The sequence below is a fragment of the Macrobrachium nipponense genome, chromosome 11, assembly GCF_015104395.2.
Source record: "Macrobrachium nipponense isolate FS-2020 chromosome 11, ASM1510439v2, whole genome shotgun sequence".
Classification (NCBI taxonomy): domain Eukaryota; kingdom Metazoa; phylum Arthropoda; class Malacostraca; order Decapoda; family Palaemonidae; genus Macrobrachium; species Macrobrachium nipponense.
The window spans coordinates 93,483,281-93,504,883 of record NC_061087.1 but is presented as its reverse complement, the minus strand read 5'-3'; the positions used below and the strand labels follow the sequence as shown (position 1 = coordinate 93,504,883).

The 21,603-nt window shown below is 34.9% G+C and overlaps 1 protein-coding gene across 4 annotated transcripts in view; it reads right to left on the bottom strand.

Moving 5' to 3' along the window:
• Positions 1–21,603, bottom strand: part of LOC135207355 (uncharacterized) — a 316,324-nt gene that overhangs the window by 178,981 nt on the left and 115,740 nt on the right. For all 4 annotated transcript variants that reach the window (XM_064239086.1, XM_064239094.1, XM_064239106.1 and 1 more), the window contains 2 exons: positions 18,453–18,630; positions 17,175–17,288 (listed from right to left, as the gene is read on the bottom strand). In XM_064239086.1, the coding sequence (XP_064095156.1) occupies positions 17,175–17,288; positions 18,453–18,630 (292 nt within the window). The remainder of the gene's footprint in view (positions 1–17,174; positions 17,289–18,452; positions 18,631–21,603) is intronic.

Sequence of the window (21,603 nt, the reverse complement as noted above, 5' to 3'; positions counted from 1 at the left end):
TAGATAAGATTCGGAATACAGGCAAGAAACTGAAATATCCAGATAATGTACTAAACAAATGCATTAAAAGCGGCAAAAAAGACCATGTATCAAAATCAAAAGAACCTTACAACAACAAAAATTTGCTTGTACTACCTTATAAAAGTAATATGAAAGATATCCCTAATCTCCTGAAGAAATTTGGTGTTAATGTAGTTTTTTAAAAACACTAAAACAATGAAACAGGTACTTATTAAGAACTCCCCCGACAATGCTAAAGGATGTGTATCCATAAAATCCGTGTAAGTCTTGTGACAAACTTTTACATTGGTCAAACGGGGAAAGCACTGGAAAAAAAGAATAGAACAACATAAACAATGTGTGAGATATGCACAGGGAAATAGTAGTATATTTGTACATGTTAGTGAGAACAATCATGTTATTAACTGGGAAGGGGCAAAAAAGCTGGTGCGTTCTAATAATGCATTGGAAAGGAATATCATTGCAATCTAGTTTTATAAAAGAAAAGTTACAACAATAATATGACATCAGTCAAGGAATGTATAAACTTGATCCTTTAATATCAAAAGAAATTTGTTTAAACTGTTTTAAATTTTAAAGTAAGCTGTAGAGATATATGAAAAATAGGGATTATTTATAAATTTGCACAGTAAAGGGGCAGTAGTGTAATGAGATGTTCAACAACCCCGCCTCCCTGACACCTGTCAGGTGTGGACTTGTACCACAAGCGGTAGTATCCCTTGAGAATTTATTGTAAATTTTAGCCAAATGATTTTTGGAATCCACTCCTACCTTGACACCTGCCTGTGGGTGGATCTGCAGTATATATACTCGTGAATTCTAATACTATGTATCAGTCCTTTGTCAATGGCTTGAAAATAAAGCCGAAACCGGTCAGGACCTACACCCTGTCTCTTATTTTTCACCTGTGGATATGTGTGATAAATAAATCACGTGCTAAAGTGATTATAATCTCACACACACACACACACACACACACACACACATATATATATATATATATATATACAGTACCAGTCAATAATACTTTGCGTGGTAGGGAAGATGGAGAGAGGTTAAAAAAAAAAAAAAAAAAGAGTACAACAAACTAAAAATATTCAGGAAAAATCAATTATTAAAGCAACCATCATAAATTTGTAATGAATATCACCAACTCCTGCCCTAGGTACTTGATAGGCAGCCACAACGTTTACGGAACTTTCTGGAGTGTCCTGGGCATTGAATCTGAAAACCGCTGCAGGAGGGACTCTTCCAGATCGTCCCAAGAGCGTTTCAAACTTTGCGCTGCAAGTCGTGTCCACATTCAGTAACTTTCTTTTTATGATTGCTTAATGATTGAAATGGCTGGGGAATTCCCTGGCTAGTCGTGGATATATTCAATTCCACAATCTCTAAGCCCCAAAGTATTCTGTTTGGTGGTAAGAGCCCCAGTGCACGAATCTTAATCCAATCCCATTGAAAATCAGCCATTGAAACGAAAAAAAATTCGGCTGAGTGAAATTGACTAATTGGGAACTTAATTAGAGCTACTGGCTCACTCACAGAAAGTGTAAGTCTGTATAAGAGCTCTTCAGTAACCTGTTGGATGTTGTGACAGTTGGATGTTGAATTTTTTTCTCGTGCTCTGCCATAGCCGTTGCTAACAATATTTTGTGTGGTTGAGTGAGTGTGGTTGTATTAACAATGTCTAAACCTTATACTTCCATTGAGATATTGTGTGAGAGTGATACAACTTTACGAAGAAGGCCTTAAAACTTGTGTAATTAGCCAAAAAATTGGCGTGAAACAACGGACTGTCCAAAACATTCTAAAAACTTTTCGTGAATCGAGAGGGAAAGAAGTACCCAAGGCTGGGACCAGCACTGGGAGGCCCCCCTATTATTAGTAAGAAGGGGTTAAGAGTTCTTGCCAGGAACATTGAGACCTCAATTTCAAATAATTATTAATTAATCATTAACTATAATACACAAACAAACAAACAAAAAAAAACCTTCCAATCGATTGTTTACATTCAGCTCTTACCCGTCTTACGAGTATCGAATGAGCGCCAAGCAATCATTTTTCCTAGCACACAGTAAGCCATAAATTGTCATTAGTATCTCTCTTCAACTAATGAAACTACCAAACAGTATAATAACCATTCATTTCTATTCTTTATTCTATCTTTACTTAATGGAGATACCGAGTTACTGACAGCTATAATGAAACATACGTATACGTAACGTAATAATAAAAAAAGAAGAATTCTAAAAAATACGTATTTGTTGGTAGTCTAAATGTATTGCATGTACTCATTTCAAATAATTATTAAGTAACCATTAACTATAATAAACAAACAAAAAAAAGCTTCCAAACGTCTGTTTACATCCAGCACTTACGAGTATCGAACGATCGACAAGCAATCACTTTACACAGTAAGCCATAAATTTTCATTATCTCTCTTCAACTACTGAAACTACCAAACAGTATAATAACCATTCATTTCTATTCTTTATTCTATCTTTACCTAATTTTTTTTTATTAACCCTTAAATGCCGAAGCGGTAAAATTAAAATTGTCTCCTGTGTGCCGGAGGTGTTTCGGAGTGAGCGCGGAAGTGGAAAAAATATTTTTTTCAAAAAATCATGGCGCGCTTAGTTTTCAAGATTAAGAGTTCATTTTTGGCTCCTTTTTTTGTCATTGGCTGAAGTTTAGTATGCAACCATCAGAAATGAAAAAAAATATCATTTTCATATATAAATAATGCGATATAACGCAAAAACAAAATTTCATATATGATTGTATTCAAATCGCGCTGTGTGCAAAATGGTTAAAGGTAACAAGTTATTTTTTTTTTCGTTGTAATGTACACTAAATTGCGATAATTTTGGCATATAACACAATGTAAAACGATAAAAGCAACACAGAGAAAATATTATCAAAATATAATGCATGAATTCGTAACACGCGGACGTAAACAAATATTTTGTTCAAAATTTCACCATAAATCTAAATATTGTCCTAAAGACTTCCAATTTCTTTCAAAATGAAGACAAATGATTGAATATTACTATACTGTAAGAGTATTAGCTTACCATTGCAGTTTTCGACCATATCTGACGAGTTAAAGTTGACCAAATGTCGAATTTTTGTATAGATTTATTTTATATGCAATTATTTCAGAAATAAGAAAAGCTACAACCTTCAAATATTTTTCGTTTTATTCTACATGAAATTGCGCACATTTTCATATATAAAACTCTATGAAATGCCTAATATGAAACGGAGCTAATATTCCGAGAATGGGACGTACGCATTTCGGAGATTTGTGGCGGAGAATCCGCGCGCGGAGGGAAGGAAAGTTTTTTTTATTTTTTTAATTCACCATATATCTAAATATTGTGCTAGAGACTTTGAATTTGTTTCAAGATGAAGATAAATGACTGAATATTACTAGACTGTAAGAATTTTAGCTTACAATTGCGTTTTTCGACCATTTCGGTAGAGTCAAAGTTGACCGAACGAACGTGTTTTTTTCTATTTATCGTGATTTATATGCAAATATTTCAAAAATGAGAAAAGCTACAACCTTCAATTATTTTTTGTTGTATTCTACATGAAATTGCGCACATTTTCATATATAAAACTTTATGTAACGGCTATTTTAAAATGGTGCAAACATTACCACAATCGCACATATGATTTTTTCGGAAGAGTTACATCGCGGACGTAAAGAAAATGTTATTTTTTTCATAAATTCACCATAAATCGAAATATTGTGCTAGAGACTTCCAATTTGTTGCAAAATGAAGGTAAATGATTGAATATTACTAGAATATAAGCGTTTTAGCTTACAATTGCCTTTTTCGACCATTTCGGTAGAGTCAAATTTGACCGAAGGTTGAAAATGTCACTTATCATTTTTTAGATAAAAATATTACAAAATTGATAAAAGCTACAACCATGGGTTGTTTTTAGATGTATTGTGCATGAAATTGCGCACATTTCCATATATAAAACTTTATGTAACGGCAAATTTTAAAATGGTGCAAACATTACCACAATCGCATGTATGATTTTTTTCAGAAGAGTTACTGCGGGGACGTAAGGAAGAAGTTTTTTCATAAATTCACCATAAATCGAAATATTGTGCTAGAGACTTCCAATTAGTTGCAAAATTAAAGTAAATGATTGAATATTACTAAAATATAAGAGTTTTAGCTTACAATTGTGTTTTTTGACCATTTTGGTAGTCAAAGTTGACCGAAGGTTGAAATTTTGGCACTTATCGTTATTTATATGAAAATATCTCAAAACTGATAAAAGCTACAATCATGAGTATTTTTTGGTTGTATTTTACATAAAAATGCACAGATTTTCATATAAACAGTGGACCCCCGTATTCGCGTTCTCCAGATTCGCGGACTCACACATTCGCGGATTTCTCTGGGGAACGTTTCCCCGCATTATTCGCGGAAAATTCGAGCATTCGCTGTATTTTTCTATGATAAATATCCACAAATTCCTGGTTTTTTTGATGAATTTCATCATAAAATGCACTTTTTGTGATAAAACTATTAAAAAAACAAGTATGAAAATTTTAGTGGGGTTTTCTTGAGTTTTAACTAACAAAATAGGCTGTTTTTAGCATTTTCATAGGGGTTCCAAACATTTGCGGGTTCTAACTATTCACGGGGGGGTCTGGTACGCATCCCCCGCGAATACGGGGGGACCACTGTAATACTCCATGTAACAGCTAATTTAAAATGGTACAAAAATTACGTCAAAGTGACGAAATAATTTCGGAGATGTGTCACAGATACTTTTTAGTGCGGCAAGAAAGAAATTCGCGCTTGCGCGCCTGCGTAACGATTGTAAACAAAACAACACCTTGATCCGTGAACTCCCAGCATCCCCCAAGGCGCGTGATTCAAGAGTTTTCGGCTGGTAAGCCTAAAAGTATTTTTCCGCAAATTTTTAAAAAAACTTTTGTATGTCGACATAAAATACGTCCAGTCGGCACCCGAGAGACAAAAAATGTCGACGTAAAATACGTCCAGTCGGCGTTTAAGGGTTAAATGTATTGCATGAATAAGTTTTTCAATTTACAGCATCCTTTTACCAATAGAATACTGAAAGAACAAAGGGTAGATGCTGACCAATAGGAGACCAGGACCTTAAGGGGTGACTAGCATCAGGAACCAAAGGGAGAGCGGGAGGATGGTGGCGAGTTTACTAAGTTGGCGGCGCGGGAGTTTCAAAATTGTTCTCGGTGGTCCGGGCGAATCTCGGGACTTTACAGCAACAACCTTTCGTATCTTGAAAACTTTTCGTACGTAGAGCAGTAAAATTTTTCGCATTGGCTTTTGTATCTCGAGTTTTTAGTAAGTAGAGCCTTTCGTATCTCGAGGTACTACTGTATATATATAATGTATATATATATAATGTATATATATATATATAATATATATATATAATATATATGTATATAAATAATATGTATATATGTATATATAATATATATACAGGCGGTCCCCGGGTTACGACGGGGGTTCCATTCTTGAGACGCGTCGTAAGCCGAAATTCGTCGTAAGCTGGAACATCATAAAAAAAACTAAGAAAACCTTACTTTTAATGCTTTGGGTGCATTGAAAACTATGTAAACTGCATTCTTAAGGCCTTTTTCATAAAAAAAAAACCTTCAAATATTGATTATTTTGCATTTTTGTTGTCATATTTCATCTCCCAGATGAGTGTTGTAGGCGTCATAACCCTGGAACATGCATCGTAACCCTGGAAATAACGTCTATTGACAAGCGTCGTAACCTCGGAACGTCGTAAGCCGACACCGTCGTAACCCGGGGACTACCTGTATATGTATATATATATATATATATATATATATATATATATATATATATATATATATACATAAATATATATATTATACATAATATATATATATATATATATATATATATATATATATATATATATATATATATATATATATATATATATATATATACTATATATATATATAGATATATATATATATATATATATATATATATATATATATATATATATATATATATAATATAATATAATATATACATATAATATATAATATATATATATCATTGGAATAACATTCCAATTAAAATATTTTAAATATTTTCCTGACTATTTTCCATTATGCATCTACAAAGTCCAATACACAGTGGTTCCCCCGTATTCGCAGGGGATCGTACCAGACCCCCCCGCGAATAGTTAGAATTTGCGAATGTTTGGAACCCCCCTCTAAAAATGCTCACAAACTATCCTGAACATGCAAACACCAAAGTATCCCTTAAAGACTATCCTTCATCAAATATACATAAAATATCCTAATATGGTTCATATTAATCTTTGACATATTATTAATACTATTTTAAAGTAAATCTTACATTTTATGTTTATACATAAATACATACTATATACGTACTGAATGACTTAGTTATTTATGTGAAAATAATTCAGTCCCCCCATAAGTATTCAGTCATGCACGTTTTCTTTCATACTGTTACTATTTGAGACATCCATTTTTTCTTTTTACAATTCGGGAACAATGGAATGTGAAATCACAAATACCAAATGTCTACTTAAAGTATTATCCTACATCAAATATACCATTGAATTGGTATTATTAATATCATTTTAAAGTAATCTTAAACATTTTACCATTAGAAATATATAAACAGCCAATAGCAGAGAGAGAGAGAGAGAGAGAGAGAGAGAGAGAGAGAGAGAGAGAGAGAGAGAGAGAGAGAGAGAGAGAGAGAATGTTATTGTTACTGTTTAATCTCATTAACCCTTAAACGCCGAAGCGGTAAATAAAAAAATGACTCCCGTATGCCGGAGGGGTTTGAGAGTGAGCACGGAAGCGGAAAAAATATTTTTTTCAAAAAATCACAGCGCGCTTAGTTTTCAAGATTAAGAGTTCATTTTTGGCTCCTTTTTTTGTCATTGCTTGAAGTTTAGTATGCACCATCAGAAATGAAAATATATATCATATATAAAATAATGCGATATATGATAGCGCAAAAACAAAATTTCATATATAATTGTATTCAAATCGCGCTGTGCGCCAAACGGTTAGAGGTAACAAGTTACTTTTTTGTTGTTGTAATGTGCACTAAATTGCGATCATTTTGATATATATCACATTGTAAAACGATAAAAGCAACACAGAGAAAATATTATCACAAAATGATGCATGAATTCGTAGCGCACGGATGTAAAAAAATAATTTTTTAAAAAATTCACCATAAATCGAAATATTGTTATAGAGACTTGCAATTTCTTTTAAAATGAAGGAAAATGATTGAAAATTACGATACTGTAAGAGTTTTAGCTTACAAATGCAGTTTTCGACCATTTCGAACGAGTTAAAGTTGACCGAATGTCGAATTTTTGTTTAAAATTTTTTTTATATGCAAATATAAAAAAAATGATAAATGCTACAACCTTCCAATAATTTTTGTTATATTGTGCATATTTTTGCACACATTTTCATATATAAAACTCTAAAAAAAGCGTAATATGAAAAGGCACAAATATTAGGAGAATGTGACCTACGCGTTTCAGAGATTTTCGGCCGAGAATCGGCGCGCGGACGGAATAAAAATATTTTTTTCAAATATTCACCATAAATAGAGATATTGTTCTAGAGACTTGCAATATGTTTTAAATTGAAGATAAATGATTGAATATTACTAGACTGTAAGATTTTTATGTTACAAATGTGTTTTTTGACCATTTCGGTTGAGTCAAAGTTGACCGATCGTAGTTTTTTTCCTATTTATCATACTTTATATGCAAATATTTCAAAAATGATAAATGCTACAACCTTCCAATATATTTTGTTATATTGTGCATGTTTTTGCGCACATTTCCATATATAAACCTCTAAAAAAAGCGTAATATGAAAAGGCACAAATATTAGGAGAATGTGACCTACGCGTTTCCGAGATTTTCGGCTGAGAATCGGCGCGCGGACGGAATAAAAATATTTTTTTCAAATATTCACCATAAATAGAGATATTGTTCTAGAGACTTGCAATATGTTTTAAATTGAAGATAAATGATTGAATATTACTAGACTGTAAGATTTTTATGTTACAAATGCGTTTTTTGACCATTTCGGCTGAGTCAAAGTTGACCGATCGTAGTTTTTTTCCTATTTATCGTACTTGATATGCAAATATTTCAAAAAGGATAAATGCTACAACCTTCCAATATTTTTTGTTATATTGTGCATGTTTTTGCGCACATTACTATATATAAACCTTTAAAAAAAGCGTAATATGAAAAGGCAAAATATTAGGAGAATGTGACCTACGCGTTTCAGAGATTTTCGGCCGAGAATCGGCGCGCGGATGGAATAAAAATATTTTTTTCAAAAATTCACCATAAATTGAGATATTGTTCTAGAGACTTGCAATATGTTTTAAAATGAAGATAAATGATTGAATATTACTAGACTGTAAGATTTTTATGTTATAAATGCGTTTTTTGACCTTTTCAGTTGAGTCAAAGTTTGACCCGATCCGTAGTTTTTTCATACTTATCGTACTTTATATGCAAATATTTCAAAAATGAGAAATGCTACAACCTTCCAATATTTTTTGTTATATTGTGCATGTTTTTGCGCACATTTCGATATATAAACCTTTAAAAAAAAGCATAATATGAAAAGGCTCAAATATTAGGAGAATGTGACCTACGCGTTTCGGAGATTTTCGGCAGAGAATCATCGCGCGGAGGGGAAAAAAATTTTTTTTCAAAAATTCACCATAAATCGAGATATTGTTCTAGAGACTTGCAATATGTTTTAAAATGAAGATAAATGATTGAATATTACTAGACTGTAAGATTTTTATGTTATAAATGCGTTTTTTGACCTTTTCGGTTGAGTCAAAGTTGACCGATCGTAATTTTTTTCGTACTTATCGTACTTTATATGCAAATATTTCAAAAATGAGAAATGCTACAACCTTCCAATATTTTTTGTTATATTGTGCATGTTTTGCGCACATTTCCATATATAAACCTTTAAAAAAAGCGTAATATGAAAAGGCTCAAATATTAGGAGAATGTGACCTACGCGTTTCCGAGATTTTCGGCCGAGAATCGGCGCGCGGAGGGGAAAAAAATATTTTTTTTTCAAATATTCACCATAAATCGAGATATTGTTCTAGAGACTTGCAATTTGTTTTAAAATGAAGATAAATGATTGAATATTACTAGACTGTAAGATTTTTATGTTATAAATGCGTTTTTTTGACCTTTTCGGTTGAGTCAAAGTTGACCGATCGTAGTTTTTTTCGTACTTATCGTACTTTATATGCAAATATTTCAAAAATGAGAAATGCTACAACCTTCCAATATTTTTTTTTATATTGTGCATGTTTTTGCGCACATTTCCATATATAAACCTTTAAAATAAGCGTAATATGAAAAGGCACAAATGTTAGGATAATGTGACCTACGCATTTCGGAGATTCGCTGCAGAGAATCGGCGAGCGGAGGGAATAAAAATATTTTTTTCAAATATTCACCATAAATCGAGATATTGTTCTAGAGACTTGCAATTTGTTTTAAAGTGAAGGTAAATGATTGAATATTACTAGACTGTAAGTAATTTGCTTACCCAAAAAAAAAAAATATTTATAATTATATATTATAATATATATATACATATATATATATATATATATATATATATATATATATATATTATATATATAATTTTTTTTATACGTAAATATATATATTACATTCTTCGATTCTGGTACCAATACATAAAATAAAAGGAATGCAGGTGACACTTCTCTTTTCGCATACAATGAAATGTCTTATTATTATTTTATCATGCACGCATTCAGATATATAAAAAATTAAAAAATAATAAATATAAAACTAAATATAAAATAAATGCAGAATACTCACTCGTAATCCTGACTCTTCGTTCATCTTGTTCTTCTTTTCCCTCCTCCATTGAAGAGTCTTGCATTTTTTTCCACTCGACATGACGAGGTACAGGTGGAGGAGGGAGACGAGCGCCCTTACTGCTGATGGACCCCGGCCGGGGACCGCGTGCGCCCTCCGCTGTCAGTTTAGGGGGCGCGCTCCAATACATGACCTTAGTGTGGTACTTTCGGTCACACTCCCCTATCCTGCAAAGAGCAAACTTTGCAGAGACGACAGAAGAACCGGGTGTCTCTCCTTCTGCCATTCATATGGCACACAGCGGACCGTTTCTGCCTTCGCCTTGTAAGGCCTCCAGTATGTGTTCCCCTGGCTGCAGCCGACACGCAGGGTCCACTACCTGACGAGAAGCGGTGATGGTGGGGCCGGCAGCAAGAGGGGCGTCGTCAGCAGGGGCGGCGGCAGCAGGGGCGGCGGCAGGTCGAGCGAAGTTGGCCCTCCTATCTGCCCTTTCCTCTAGGGGCAGATCTGCAGCTTGGGGCAGGGGGTCAGTTATGGAAGGCCACTCATCGTGATCGAAGTTGATGAGGGCATTCCTGGCTACCTCTAGGAACTGTATGTGGGTCAACCTCGGAAGATTGTCACCGCGGTACCCACAGTACAGTATGTAGGCATTTTGGAGGGCCAACTGAAGGATGTATTTGAGGAGCTTCTGTGTCCACCTTCTGGTTCTCCCTGAGGCGAACGGGGATAGCACTGATGAGCTGATCATTAAGAGATCAACTCCTCCCATGTGCCTGTTGTAGTGCCCAATGACGGTAGGCCGCTCGGTACGAAACTCCTCAAACACAACTCGGCCCAGTCAACGTGTCTTCTTCCGCTGTACAATCTCTTCTTGGATGGGTTCATGACTCCTCGTAATCATGGGGACGAGTCGGACACCCTTCCAACAGGTGTTGCGGATGACTAGCGAACCTCTTGAGGACATTCGGGGCCCCACGCACCAACCGAAGGGTACCACTGACGTGAACACCTGCTTCATACAGTTCCTGGGCCAGGGATACCGAGTTATAATAATTATCCATAAACAGGTGATATCCCTGGTTACGGAAACGTCCCACAAGGTTGAATACAGTGTCACGCAGCGTGGAGAAGACCCCGGTATAAACTGTAAAGTCCACAACGTATCCAGTGTTGGCCTCGGTAATGAGAAAGAATTTCACACCATATTTCTTTCTTGGATTCTTGGGGTTATACACTTTTCATACCTAAGACGTCCTTTGTAAGGCATCATCCCCTCATCCAAAGACAGGTTCTTTCCAGGAATCACGAGATTACTACACCGCTCACGGATATAATCCAACACTGTACGCACTAAAATGAGGCGATCACTGTTATTCCGGGGTATGGCCCTTCGGTTGAAGGCGTTGAAGTACCTGTCCAACGCCAGGAAATTATCACGGGACATAACGCCAGGCACATTCGGCATACATAAAAAATCATTTCTCCTCCAATACTGCCTGACGTCGACAGCAGGTGTCATACCAAAATATATGTGGAGCCCCAAAAAATGCGCCATGTCAATGAGGTTTCACACCCGCCAGTGACTACGACAAGGTCGTCATCAAGCTCATACCGGCAGTACAGAGCGTAGTCCACCGCTCTCGTGTACCAGGTATTCCAGCAATTTCCCGCGTCACGAAAAGCTGGATGAACCCCAAAACAGTCAGGGGTACTGGTATGGTCATCCCAGGGGTTGCCGTGAAGGGGTGCATGTTAGGAGGGGTGGGGTCCTCCGTCCACCACTCGTCACTCTCCGACGACCGACCTTCACCTTGGCTGGCGCGACGAGCCGACCTTCTACGTGCCCGTGCGCGCGCACGGGTGCGGGCACGATATTGCGCACTACCCACCCCCATTGGCCCATCACCCTCACTTAAGCCCTCACTTTCTGTATCATCCTCTGCGATAAAACTTGAGCCCGTATCCCCACCCTCCCCCTCCTCCTCAGATTCCCCCTCGTAAGCACTGAACCCACTGAATTCGAGCTCACTTTCGGGATGTGAGCCTCGAACGGACATTGGGGGTATATATTCATCCTCACTTTCATCGGGACTGATGTCCTCATCACTCGATGACCATCCGCCATCAAAATGAGGACTTGCGACATGTTCCCGATCAAGCTCCGAAAGATACTCGTCTATGTCCCTTGGTTGGAGGCCTCCCAAATGCCTACGAATGCCCCTAAGGACGCCCACATGCTTCCTAGGGGTAACCAAAGGCATATGATGTGTTCCTGAAACACTTTCAGCCACACGTGGCCGCACAGAACGGCCTTGAGGCGCTGGGGTCATGCTGGGTGCTTGGCCCCTCGCCAGCATCCAGGTCCAAAACTCGCCTTACACGATCCCTTCCGACGGGTAAAACGTGCCTTTCACGGTTCACACGTCGTTGAGACATATCTATGAATGTCCTGTAGCAATACAAATGCTCAAAGTCTCGCACAAGTCCAGAAAAAAAACACGCTTTTTTTCACGAAAGATCGCTCTCGGATGGTGCACTACTGATGCTGGCTGGAGCGAGAAGAAGGGATATCGCGCATGCGCACCTGGGTCACACTTCAAAACAAAACAAGGCCTTGATCCAGTGAACTCCAGCATCCCCCAAGGCGCGTGATTCAAAAGTTTTAGGGGCTTGGCTAGGCCAGATAAGTATTTTCCTTTTTCCGCGAATTTAAAAAAAAACTTTCGTATGTCGACGTAAAATACGTCCAGTCGGCACCCGACAGACAATTTATCTCGACGTAAAATATGTCCAGTCAGCGTTTAAGGGTTAAACGTAATATTATTTGTAAACTAGTACTGTATATTATTATTTTACCATAAAATGTACTAATGTCCTTAAAGATATACTTATACATACACTTCCAGCCCAAACAGAGGGCGAGAGTTACCACTAATGCATGCTAGTATCTCGTGTGGAGAGAGAGAGAGAGAGAGAGAGAGGGTTGTCCTTATTTAAAAGAGTGAAAGGATAGATTATTGTACTTCTTTAAAATACTATCACATGTGAATTAGAGATTAGTTATATTATTTTATTATATTTATGCAAAAATATTAATAAACATACACATGTACCATAGAAATTATCTCATATATATCAGCAAAAGAGAAAGAGAGAGAGAATCTCAATGATCCGTAGATGGCAACACTCGCTAATTCACTTTAGTATTTTCTTTAATGAATTTATATTATTGCTGTTTACATTAATATTGATATTTGAAAATTAGTAGATCATCATCCAAAAAACATACATCGCTTTAAGAGAGAGAGAGAGAGAGAGAGAGAATTATCGTAGTATTTGTAAAATACTTTCACATATGATTTTTGTAATTGCAGTTATTATTATTATTATTATTATTATTTGAAAATATTAATAAACATATTACGCATATATGTACCATAAAAATCTCTCATCTCAGTAAGAGAGAGAGAGAGAGAGAGAGAGAGAGAGAGAGAGAGAGAGAGAGAGAGAGAGAGAGAGGGGGGGGGGGAAATTTCATGCCCACTTGATGGCAGCAACAAATCAGCTCCTTCCCCCTCCGGTCACTTAACTTGATAGGTATATCTGAGTTTTAGTACCTGGAGTTAGAGAAAGAATCTGACTGGGATTTCCTTCATTCTTCCATAATTTTTTAAATTTATAAGCTAAAATCTTACTAATTCACTATGGTATTTTCTTTAATGAATTGATATTATTGCTGTATAAATTAATATTAATATTTGAAAATAGTAAATCATTTATCATACAAAAATACATATATCTTTGTAGTAGAGAGAGAGAGAGAAATTATTATTTTTATTATGTGATATTTAAACTTATTAAACTTACTAATACAGTATTAATCAAAATTAATATTTGAAAATTAGTAAATCATTTTTGTATCATAAAAATGTATTTAGTCATGAAAATAAACATCAAAATACACTAATTAGTGATTATTTTCGTCGGAAAATTCCGCGAATGGGCGAGTCCGTCTGCGAATAATTTCTAGATAGGTTCCAAAGAAAAATCCGCGAATGTGTGAGTCCGCGAATCCGGAGAACGCGAATACGGGGGGAGCACTGTACCATAAATAATGTTTATCTCAGCAGTATAAACTGTGGATTGAAAATGCAGAGCCCATAAAAATGTGCCCCAGAGAAACAGGCATTTACATTTTAAATGAACAAACAAATCAATAATTAAAAGATTGATTAGGTAATTGTCTCTCATACTACTGACAGTAATAACAAAATAAATTCAATACATGTTTTTCTTCCTTCCTTTCCAAGAACTTGACAGATGGGACTAAGTTATTCAGCTATAGAAACTTGAAGGTTTTCTTGAAGTGGATAAATACTAAATTAACATCTACAAATCTAAACTATACTAGTTTTTGTGGATGTGATTAGGAAGGGTTGCAGTGAGTAGCTTTGATATGGTTTTTCATTAATCATTAAAGCAGACCAAAATTACTGTAAACATAGGCCTGGCCCAAAGAGTTTTTTTAAATGAATTCATTAGAATTTACTATTTGGAGACACTAATAATGTTGAAGATTCTGAGAAACTTCCTTGAAAGGTTGAAACTTGGACAATAATGAAAGATATGTTTCAGGGTTGTTCTTCATTGTGGGATGAATTAAACAGGTTGCTCACCGAATACCAATGTTAGACAAGCGTGACCAATACTAAGACAGGATAATATTACTTCAATGACATGCTCATTTTGGAATGAGCACCACAACTTAACAATTGGTTTGAATCTGCTTTTTACTGTCACACTCTCTAATTCATATGCTGACTTTTAAATAAGATGACAGGTTCCAGATACTGTATATACTCCTGTAATGTTCCATAGTTAAAGATCACTTTTATGGCCTAAAATATTGGGGTCAAACCTTGTATGAGGTTTAGTTTTGGAAAAATGCAAGATTTTGGGCTAGGCAAAGCCTAGGCTCTGGATTTCACAACAACAGACAATAATTACAAATGTTGTTTTAGTAATCTGGGATTCTTTTATTATGTTGTTTCAATATTGGAAAAATACAAACTTTTGGGACTAGTAGGCTAATCCTACTGTAGGCTTTGGATTTCCAGAAGTCAACAAAGTAGCATTTCTTTCCACAGAAGTTGAAATTTTTTTTTTTATAATAGACAATAAATATTAATGTTATTTTACTTATTTGAGAATCTTTCATTATTGTTATGTAGTTTCTACATTTATGGCTGTTCTAGGCTTTAATAAGTGTAACCTACATTTCCCGACTGTAAACAAGTATTAGCCACCATTTCCTGTATATACTCGTGTTACACGTGATCTTGCATATCATGCGACCTCCAAATTTTCACCCTAAAACAATGATTTGATAATGTATCTCATGTAACATGCAAGTTAAATTTTTGAGACCAAATTACAAAAGGCTACCCTCTTTTCCTCCTGTTTATCTATCCCATTTTCTAGTTAGACTAACCCCTTTTCCTCCATCTCTTTATCTATCCCATCTTCTAGTTAAGTTAAAAAGAGTAAAAGAGAAAGCTAAAAGTATCGTCAGTAATGTTATACTTCTTGTGTAAACGCATACAGCCCGAAACAGCTGATTTGCTATGAACAACTGAATCTGATAACTACGTACAGTGGTTTGTTTGCATTTCAACCATCTTAAGATAGCAAAAAATTATGTTACAAATGACGTTAAATAGAATAGGACCGATATATTTTTACATTACTTTATCCTCTCTCTTTATGGAGAAAATATCGGCAAGGGCACATACTGCTAAATTTAAGCTGCTAGTTGTAGCTGAAGCTGAGGAAAGAATGTTCATCTGCTAATGACTACTATCGTGCATCGGTAACATAGAAACTTCGGTATAGCACCATCAAACTCTACCATAAACAAAATTTGAGAAATGTGTTTTAATCAAAACTATTTGGCATGAAAGAACACATTTTACTGTGTTCACTCGGATAAAAGGTAAATATGTAAAGCTTGTAGTATTCTGATGAAATCAATGAAAATATCAAATGCAATTTGTTGATTTTTTTTTGCAAAAACATGCCCTCAGCGCCATCTACTAATAAACAGAAGAACTAAATTTCGTTCAATGTGATATGAATTCAAGTGGTATTTTGACTTGAAAACACTTCGTATAACGTAAATTAACCTTGTCCCATATCAATAGAGTATCTTGAGATTCATTTACGCTAACTAGAAGTAAGAAAATCGCTCTGATTTGACTTCAATACAGCAAAATAAAATTACCCGCAATCGTCCTCAGCTGATTTCCAAACCAAAACATTGATTGCTATTTTTTTTATTTTAAAATACAATAATGGTCATATGAAAATACATACAATATTATTGGATGCAGTGAAGTAAAGCATAACTTTTTAAAAGATCCATAGAAAAGATGCATATTCATTATGTTTGTATTTCATCAAATGATACTAGTATGTGAATATTACATATGCTAATTTCATATCTCATGTATGGTGCGACCCCCTTGAAAACTAGCTCCAAAATTAGATCTTTAAAAATCGCATGATATGTGAGTATATACGGTATAATTCATCAGCTGATTTATTTTCACTTACGATTCACAAAGAATCATATATCTTTTTTCTTTCGGTAAAAAGCATGTGGTAAATTAAAATTTAAAAAATCATGCAATGCATTTAATGAAAAAACAAATCTTAGTGAATTACACATTATAAAATAAAAAATTACTTAAATTTCTTCAAAGACACAGCTCTCATTTGGAGGTAGCAAATATTTTCTTGGAATTATTCTTCTGCTATAATGTTGTCATGTGTTTCATTATTACTATCTGTATCTCCATCGGATAAAAAGATTCAAGAATAAATATAAATCAAGAATAAAAAATCGTTCATTACATGGGGTATATGCTAAAATCCTAATATAAGCAGTAAAAAATGGGGTTGACCATTACATAGAGTTGAATATTACATGAGTGTATATGGTAATAAATTACAGACAGGATAGCTGTCTGACCTAGTCATAGTAATTACAACTTTGAATAAGTCTGAGTTTGGTTATGGTAAGATTTGGTCCAGTTTTCATTATAGCATTGAATAAGTCTTTGAGTTGAGTAATAAGATTTGGTACAGTTTTAATGTGTAAAATACAATTTAATTCTTACCTTGGGTTTTACTAAAGCCACCTGACCCATCGATACACTATCACAAGGAATACTAAATACTAACTGATCTGGCCCAAGACATTTGTTGTAGGCATTCAAGAAACGTCGAACATCCTAAAACAAAACATAAATTTCTGATAAAACTAGTATAAAATAATAAGAAAAGAACATGATCAACATCAAACTTGAACATAACAAGGATCATAAAAATAAATGTTATTTGAAACATCTCACCATTCAAAGTAATAAAAAACCCTCAAATAACTACTATACTTGTATTTTATTATCAAATAGTTTGACCGGCCCACCTAGTGAAAATTTTTAATTCTCACGCAGATAACTCTCAAGATTCATTGTATTGTATGTGCACTGTATCTTAACACAGAAATACTGAAAAGTAAATGACTGGATCAACTGATAACAGTAAAGAACTACAAATCACATGTGCGATCTGTCTTTTACCTGCTGTTAAAACAATATTAGGAGAGTTAATGTAATATTTTTGACTGTTTATGATTACTTCAATACCTGCACTTCAGGGTTTTAATAATGTGTGGAACTACGGAATTACTGGTGCATTATGTACCCAAGGGGTTAATTTATAACCAATCAAAGGTCATAAAATTACTTCTATTTGGCAATTTTCAAAATACAGCCACTTGCTTGGCAAAACACTACTACCTTGCAATGGCTACCCAAATAGTAAAAAAAAACATGATAATAACTACTCATAATTAATATATAGCCCTAAAACATCAGAATCTGCCAAATTTCATATAAAAACACTGTCAGTTTCACAAGTACATAAGCCACCTTGTTATCAAGTTTCAATGATTATTTACAGCAATGAATATGCTTTGACTAGATTCACTTTAAATTGCAAAGCTACATTATTGTTACTTATATGTGGATCTGTGAGACTTATGGAAAGTGTATTCTCATAAGTAACACTAGCCTGTGGTAAAATTTTGGGATAGCCTAACATAGGAGTGTGATTACTGTGCTTCCTTTAATCTGCATTTTACAGAAATATGCATTCCACTTGGACATAGTGCTTATCATTTTTCCTCCAATTGGCACCAACAGTAAATACTCAGCTTGTAAATCAACCTCCCATATTGTAGAGAGAATCTAAATTTCCCAGATTGCTCACATAAACTAAGTGATTTATAACATTATTATTGCTACAGAAACCTATAAAATAACAAATATTTCCCTGACATATCTACCCATTGTAAATTTGAAATACTAATGTTCACTTGTGTAGGCAATACATACCGGATCAAAGTCCTTTATTCTGATGAAGAGTGAATGAATTCTACAGTCTAATTTTGGAAACCACTTGGTAACTTCCCGTCTTCTAAATTCACTATTTGTCATTCGAAATACTGCTTCAACTATACTTGCTTGAAAGTCATAATCTCCAACATACGTAAGCATCTTCGGTAACTTTTTGCTGTAAATAAAAGCAAATGAAAACAAATGGACAATTCACACAACAGGATACCTTCACTCACTATAGTAGCAGCATTTCTGAATCTAAGTAAAAAATCATATGTTGTACAGAAATGTGTACTGTAGCAATAAGTTCCAAGTTCTAGAACAAAAAAGGTAATCTAAACAAAATAAAACAGAAAATCCAATATTTGCATGTTAGTACTGACGACAATTTGACTATCATCCTCTGATCTTCATACAAACTTAGTCCCATCCTCTTGTGGGATAGGAAATCCTTGATTATCCAAGAATTCATGGCTTAACCCTTACTTCTTCATGGATAAAAATGAACTTATGATGCAGAGATCTTGAACATCCACTCAAAATCATCTCTGCCCTAAATGCCTTACACACAGGCCTCCCTACACTATACTACTTCCCTTGTTCGAGTCAACTAAGTAAATTTCCAATTCTTATTCTATAAGGACTGGCCTTTTATTACAGAGCAAAACATGGTTGAACATGGTTCAGATTAATTTTATATGATTTAGGATTACTTCAAGATTTCCCAATAGGTAGGCAGCAATGAGTTGCTGTTGATGGGATTTTTGGTGAACCAAGACCTGTTATGTCTGGAGTTCCACAGAGTAGTATTCTTGGTCCACTATTATTTTTGGTGTATACAAGCAATATGCTTCTTGGCCTGAAGACGAGATTGTTTAGTATGCTGATGATGCAACACTTTGTGGGTGTAATAAAGTCTCCATTTTGGAAAAATGAAGTTGCCCTCAGCCTCAACCAAGACATAGAACAAATCAGTGAATGGTGTAGCCAATGGAGTATGAGGCTGAACTCCAGTAAAAAAAAAACACACTATTGATTAGCAATCACGTACAGATTTTCCAACCCATCCTCCCCTTCAGCTTGATCGGACTTATGCTGAACGAGTCTGAAGCTTTACTATTCTAGGTGTAACTTTTGACTCGCAACTTACTTATGAGAAACATCTAATGAAAGTTTCAGCAAATGCCACACGGAAGTTATGTATTGTTCGTAAGGCCTCATATTATTCATGAGTGATCAAATCAATGCAACCTGTTTTAGGTCATTTGTGCTTCTTTACTAGAATACTGTTCTTCAGTGTAGATGACTATTTCTGCCAGAGATTTATCTCTTTTAGATAGAGTGGTTCTTGGTGATAGGTTTCTGTTTCCTAATATGTACTAGCAGTTATAACTTGGACCATCAACGAATGGTCTTGTTCGTCAGTTTGTATTTTAATAGATATCTTTTACGTTCACAGTTGATCCCTGATACAGTTCTCCTGCCGAGAGCAACTTGATTTGCTGAACAGCAGCACCAATATGCCGTAAATGTGCCTCGCTGTCAAACTTCTTAGTCTCAGAGGACTGCGGAAGTTTCCCTGAGGATGTTTTAAGGGTACGTGATCAATATAAAAAGAAAACAATAGTTTGTCTGTTGTTTTTTAATAGTTGCCCCGTTACCTGGGAACATTGTTCTGGGTGTTGGGAGTTTACATCTGTTGCTTTTGCTGTGACAGTATAGTAGCTTAGCCATGATCCTGCCATGATCATCTGAGTGATGACTTTTTTGGACAGGGGAGCCTGACGTTTCAACAGAACTCATCTGTTTTTGTGTGTGATGATTCTATCATAATCATCTGGGTGATGGCCTTTTGCATAATGGTGTCTATCTTGACATTTCTACAGAGATTGTCCCTTTTTGTGTGTGACGTTGCTTGGAGTTATATTTATAACATATTAGTATTTATTGGAATTGATCACTGTTGTGATTATTGTTGAAGCTGTGTGTTTGCCGATTTGGTATTATTGTAATTTTTTGTAGTGTGTGTGTGTAACATAATTTGGCACTTGTTTGCTTCTTGTTTATTGTTTTTATATTAAGCTTGATTATTGTTTTATGCTGTCGAGAGATGTAGCTGGTGTTTACAGATTTGTAAAATCTTGTTTACAGCAGTTAAACTAATATTTTCTGTGTGCATTGTTATTTTACTTTGAGGTTGGTATATCGTGAAGTAACTCTGGTTTAGCTACAGCAGCATTCTTTTGATTTTGAACTGACTCCTGTAATGTATTTGGTGATGTATTTATATTTTGAGTACAATCGTTATGATATTTAAATTAACTGAATTATTTATTATTCTATTACAATTTTGATGGTTTGCTCATGGTAACTATATTTCATTGACGGTAATATTTTGAGTGTTATTTATTTTATTTACGCATTTTGAACCAAATCTGAACTCACTTGTACATATCCTATTTCTTGTTCATAATAAATTAGCTTTTAGGTAACTTTTGTTGTTTGGTTGAACTTCCTCCATTAAACGTTTACTTCAACTACTGTCAGTCATTCCTAGCCCCATTCGATTTAATCAGTTAAAAACCTGCAGGACCGAGTGTGATCCATTACAACTGGAACTTCAAAAATTTAAGCAAGGATGCAATGCATTACTACCCTAATGCTATTCTCCTTACATTTATATACATTTTTATTTATTTATTAATTTTTTCTGTTCAATAAGTGAGAGATCTCCTTTCTGTATTTTCCTTTACCTTCTCTGACTTCCTCATGAGCACCATATTCTTTGGAAGCTTGAATTTCAAGTCACAGGTCCCTGTGGTGAATAGGGTTCATCTCATGATAGAACATGAAGGAGAGCAAGGATGAATGGCATACTCCTCACCTGACATGGCATGACTGATTGCAGTGAAAGTGTACACTGGATGTACATATTTTTCAACCTAGCCCTTTTCACGTTAAAGTAAATGTGATGATTGTTAATAAATTCCTTTATGTTCCTGCTATATTCTTCCCATTTGATATTATTCATCTGCTATTATTTCTTTATCATTACCATTAATGTTTTTGTTTGTATGTATATAAGGAGATTAATGATAGATGGGATTTGGGGATGGGAGGGGTTCAGCTGATATATAAGTGCATGGTT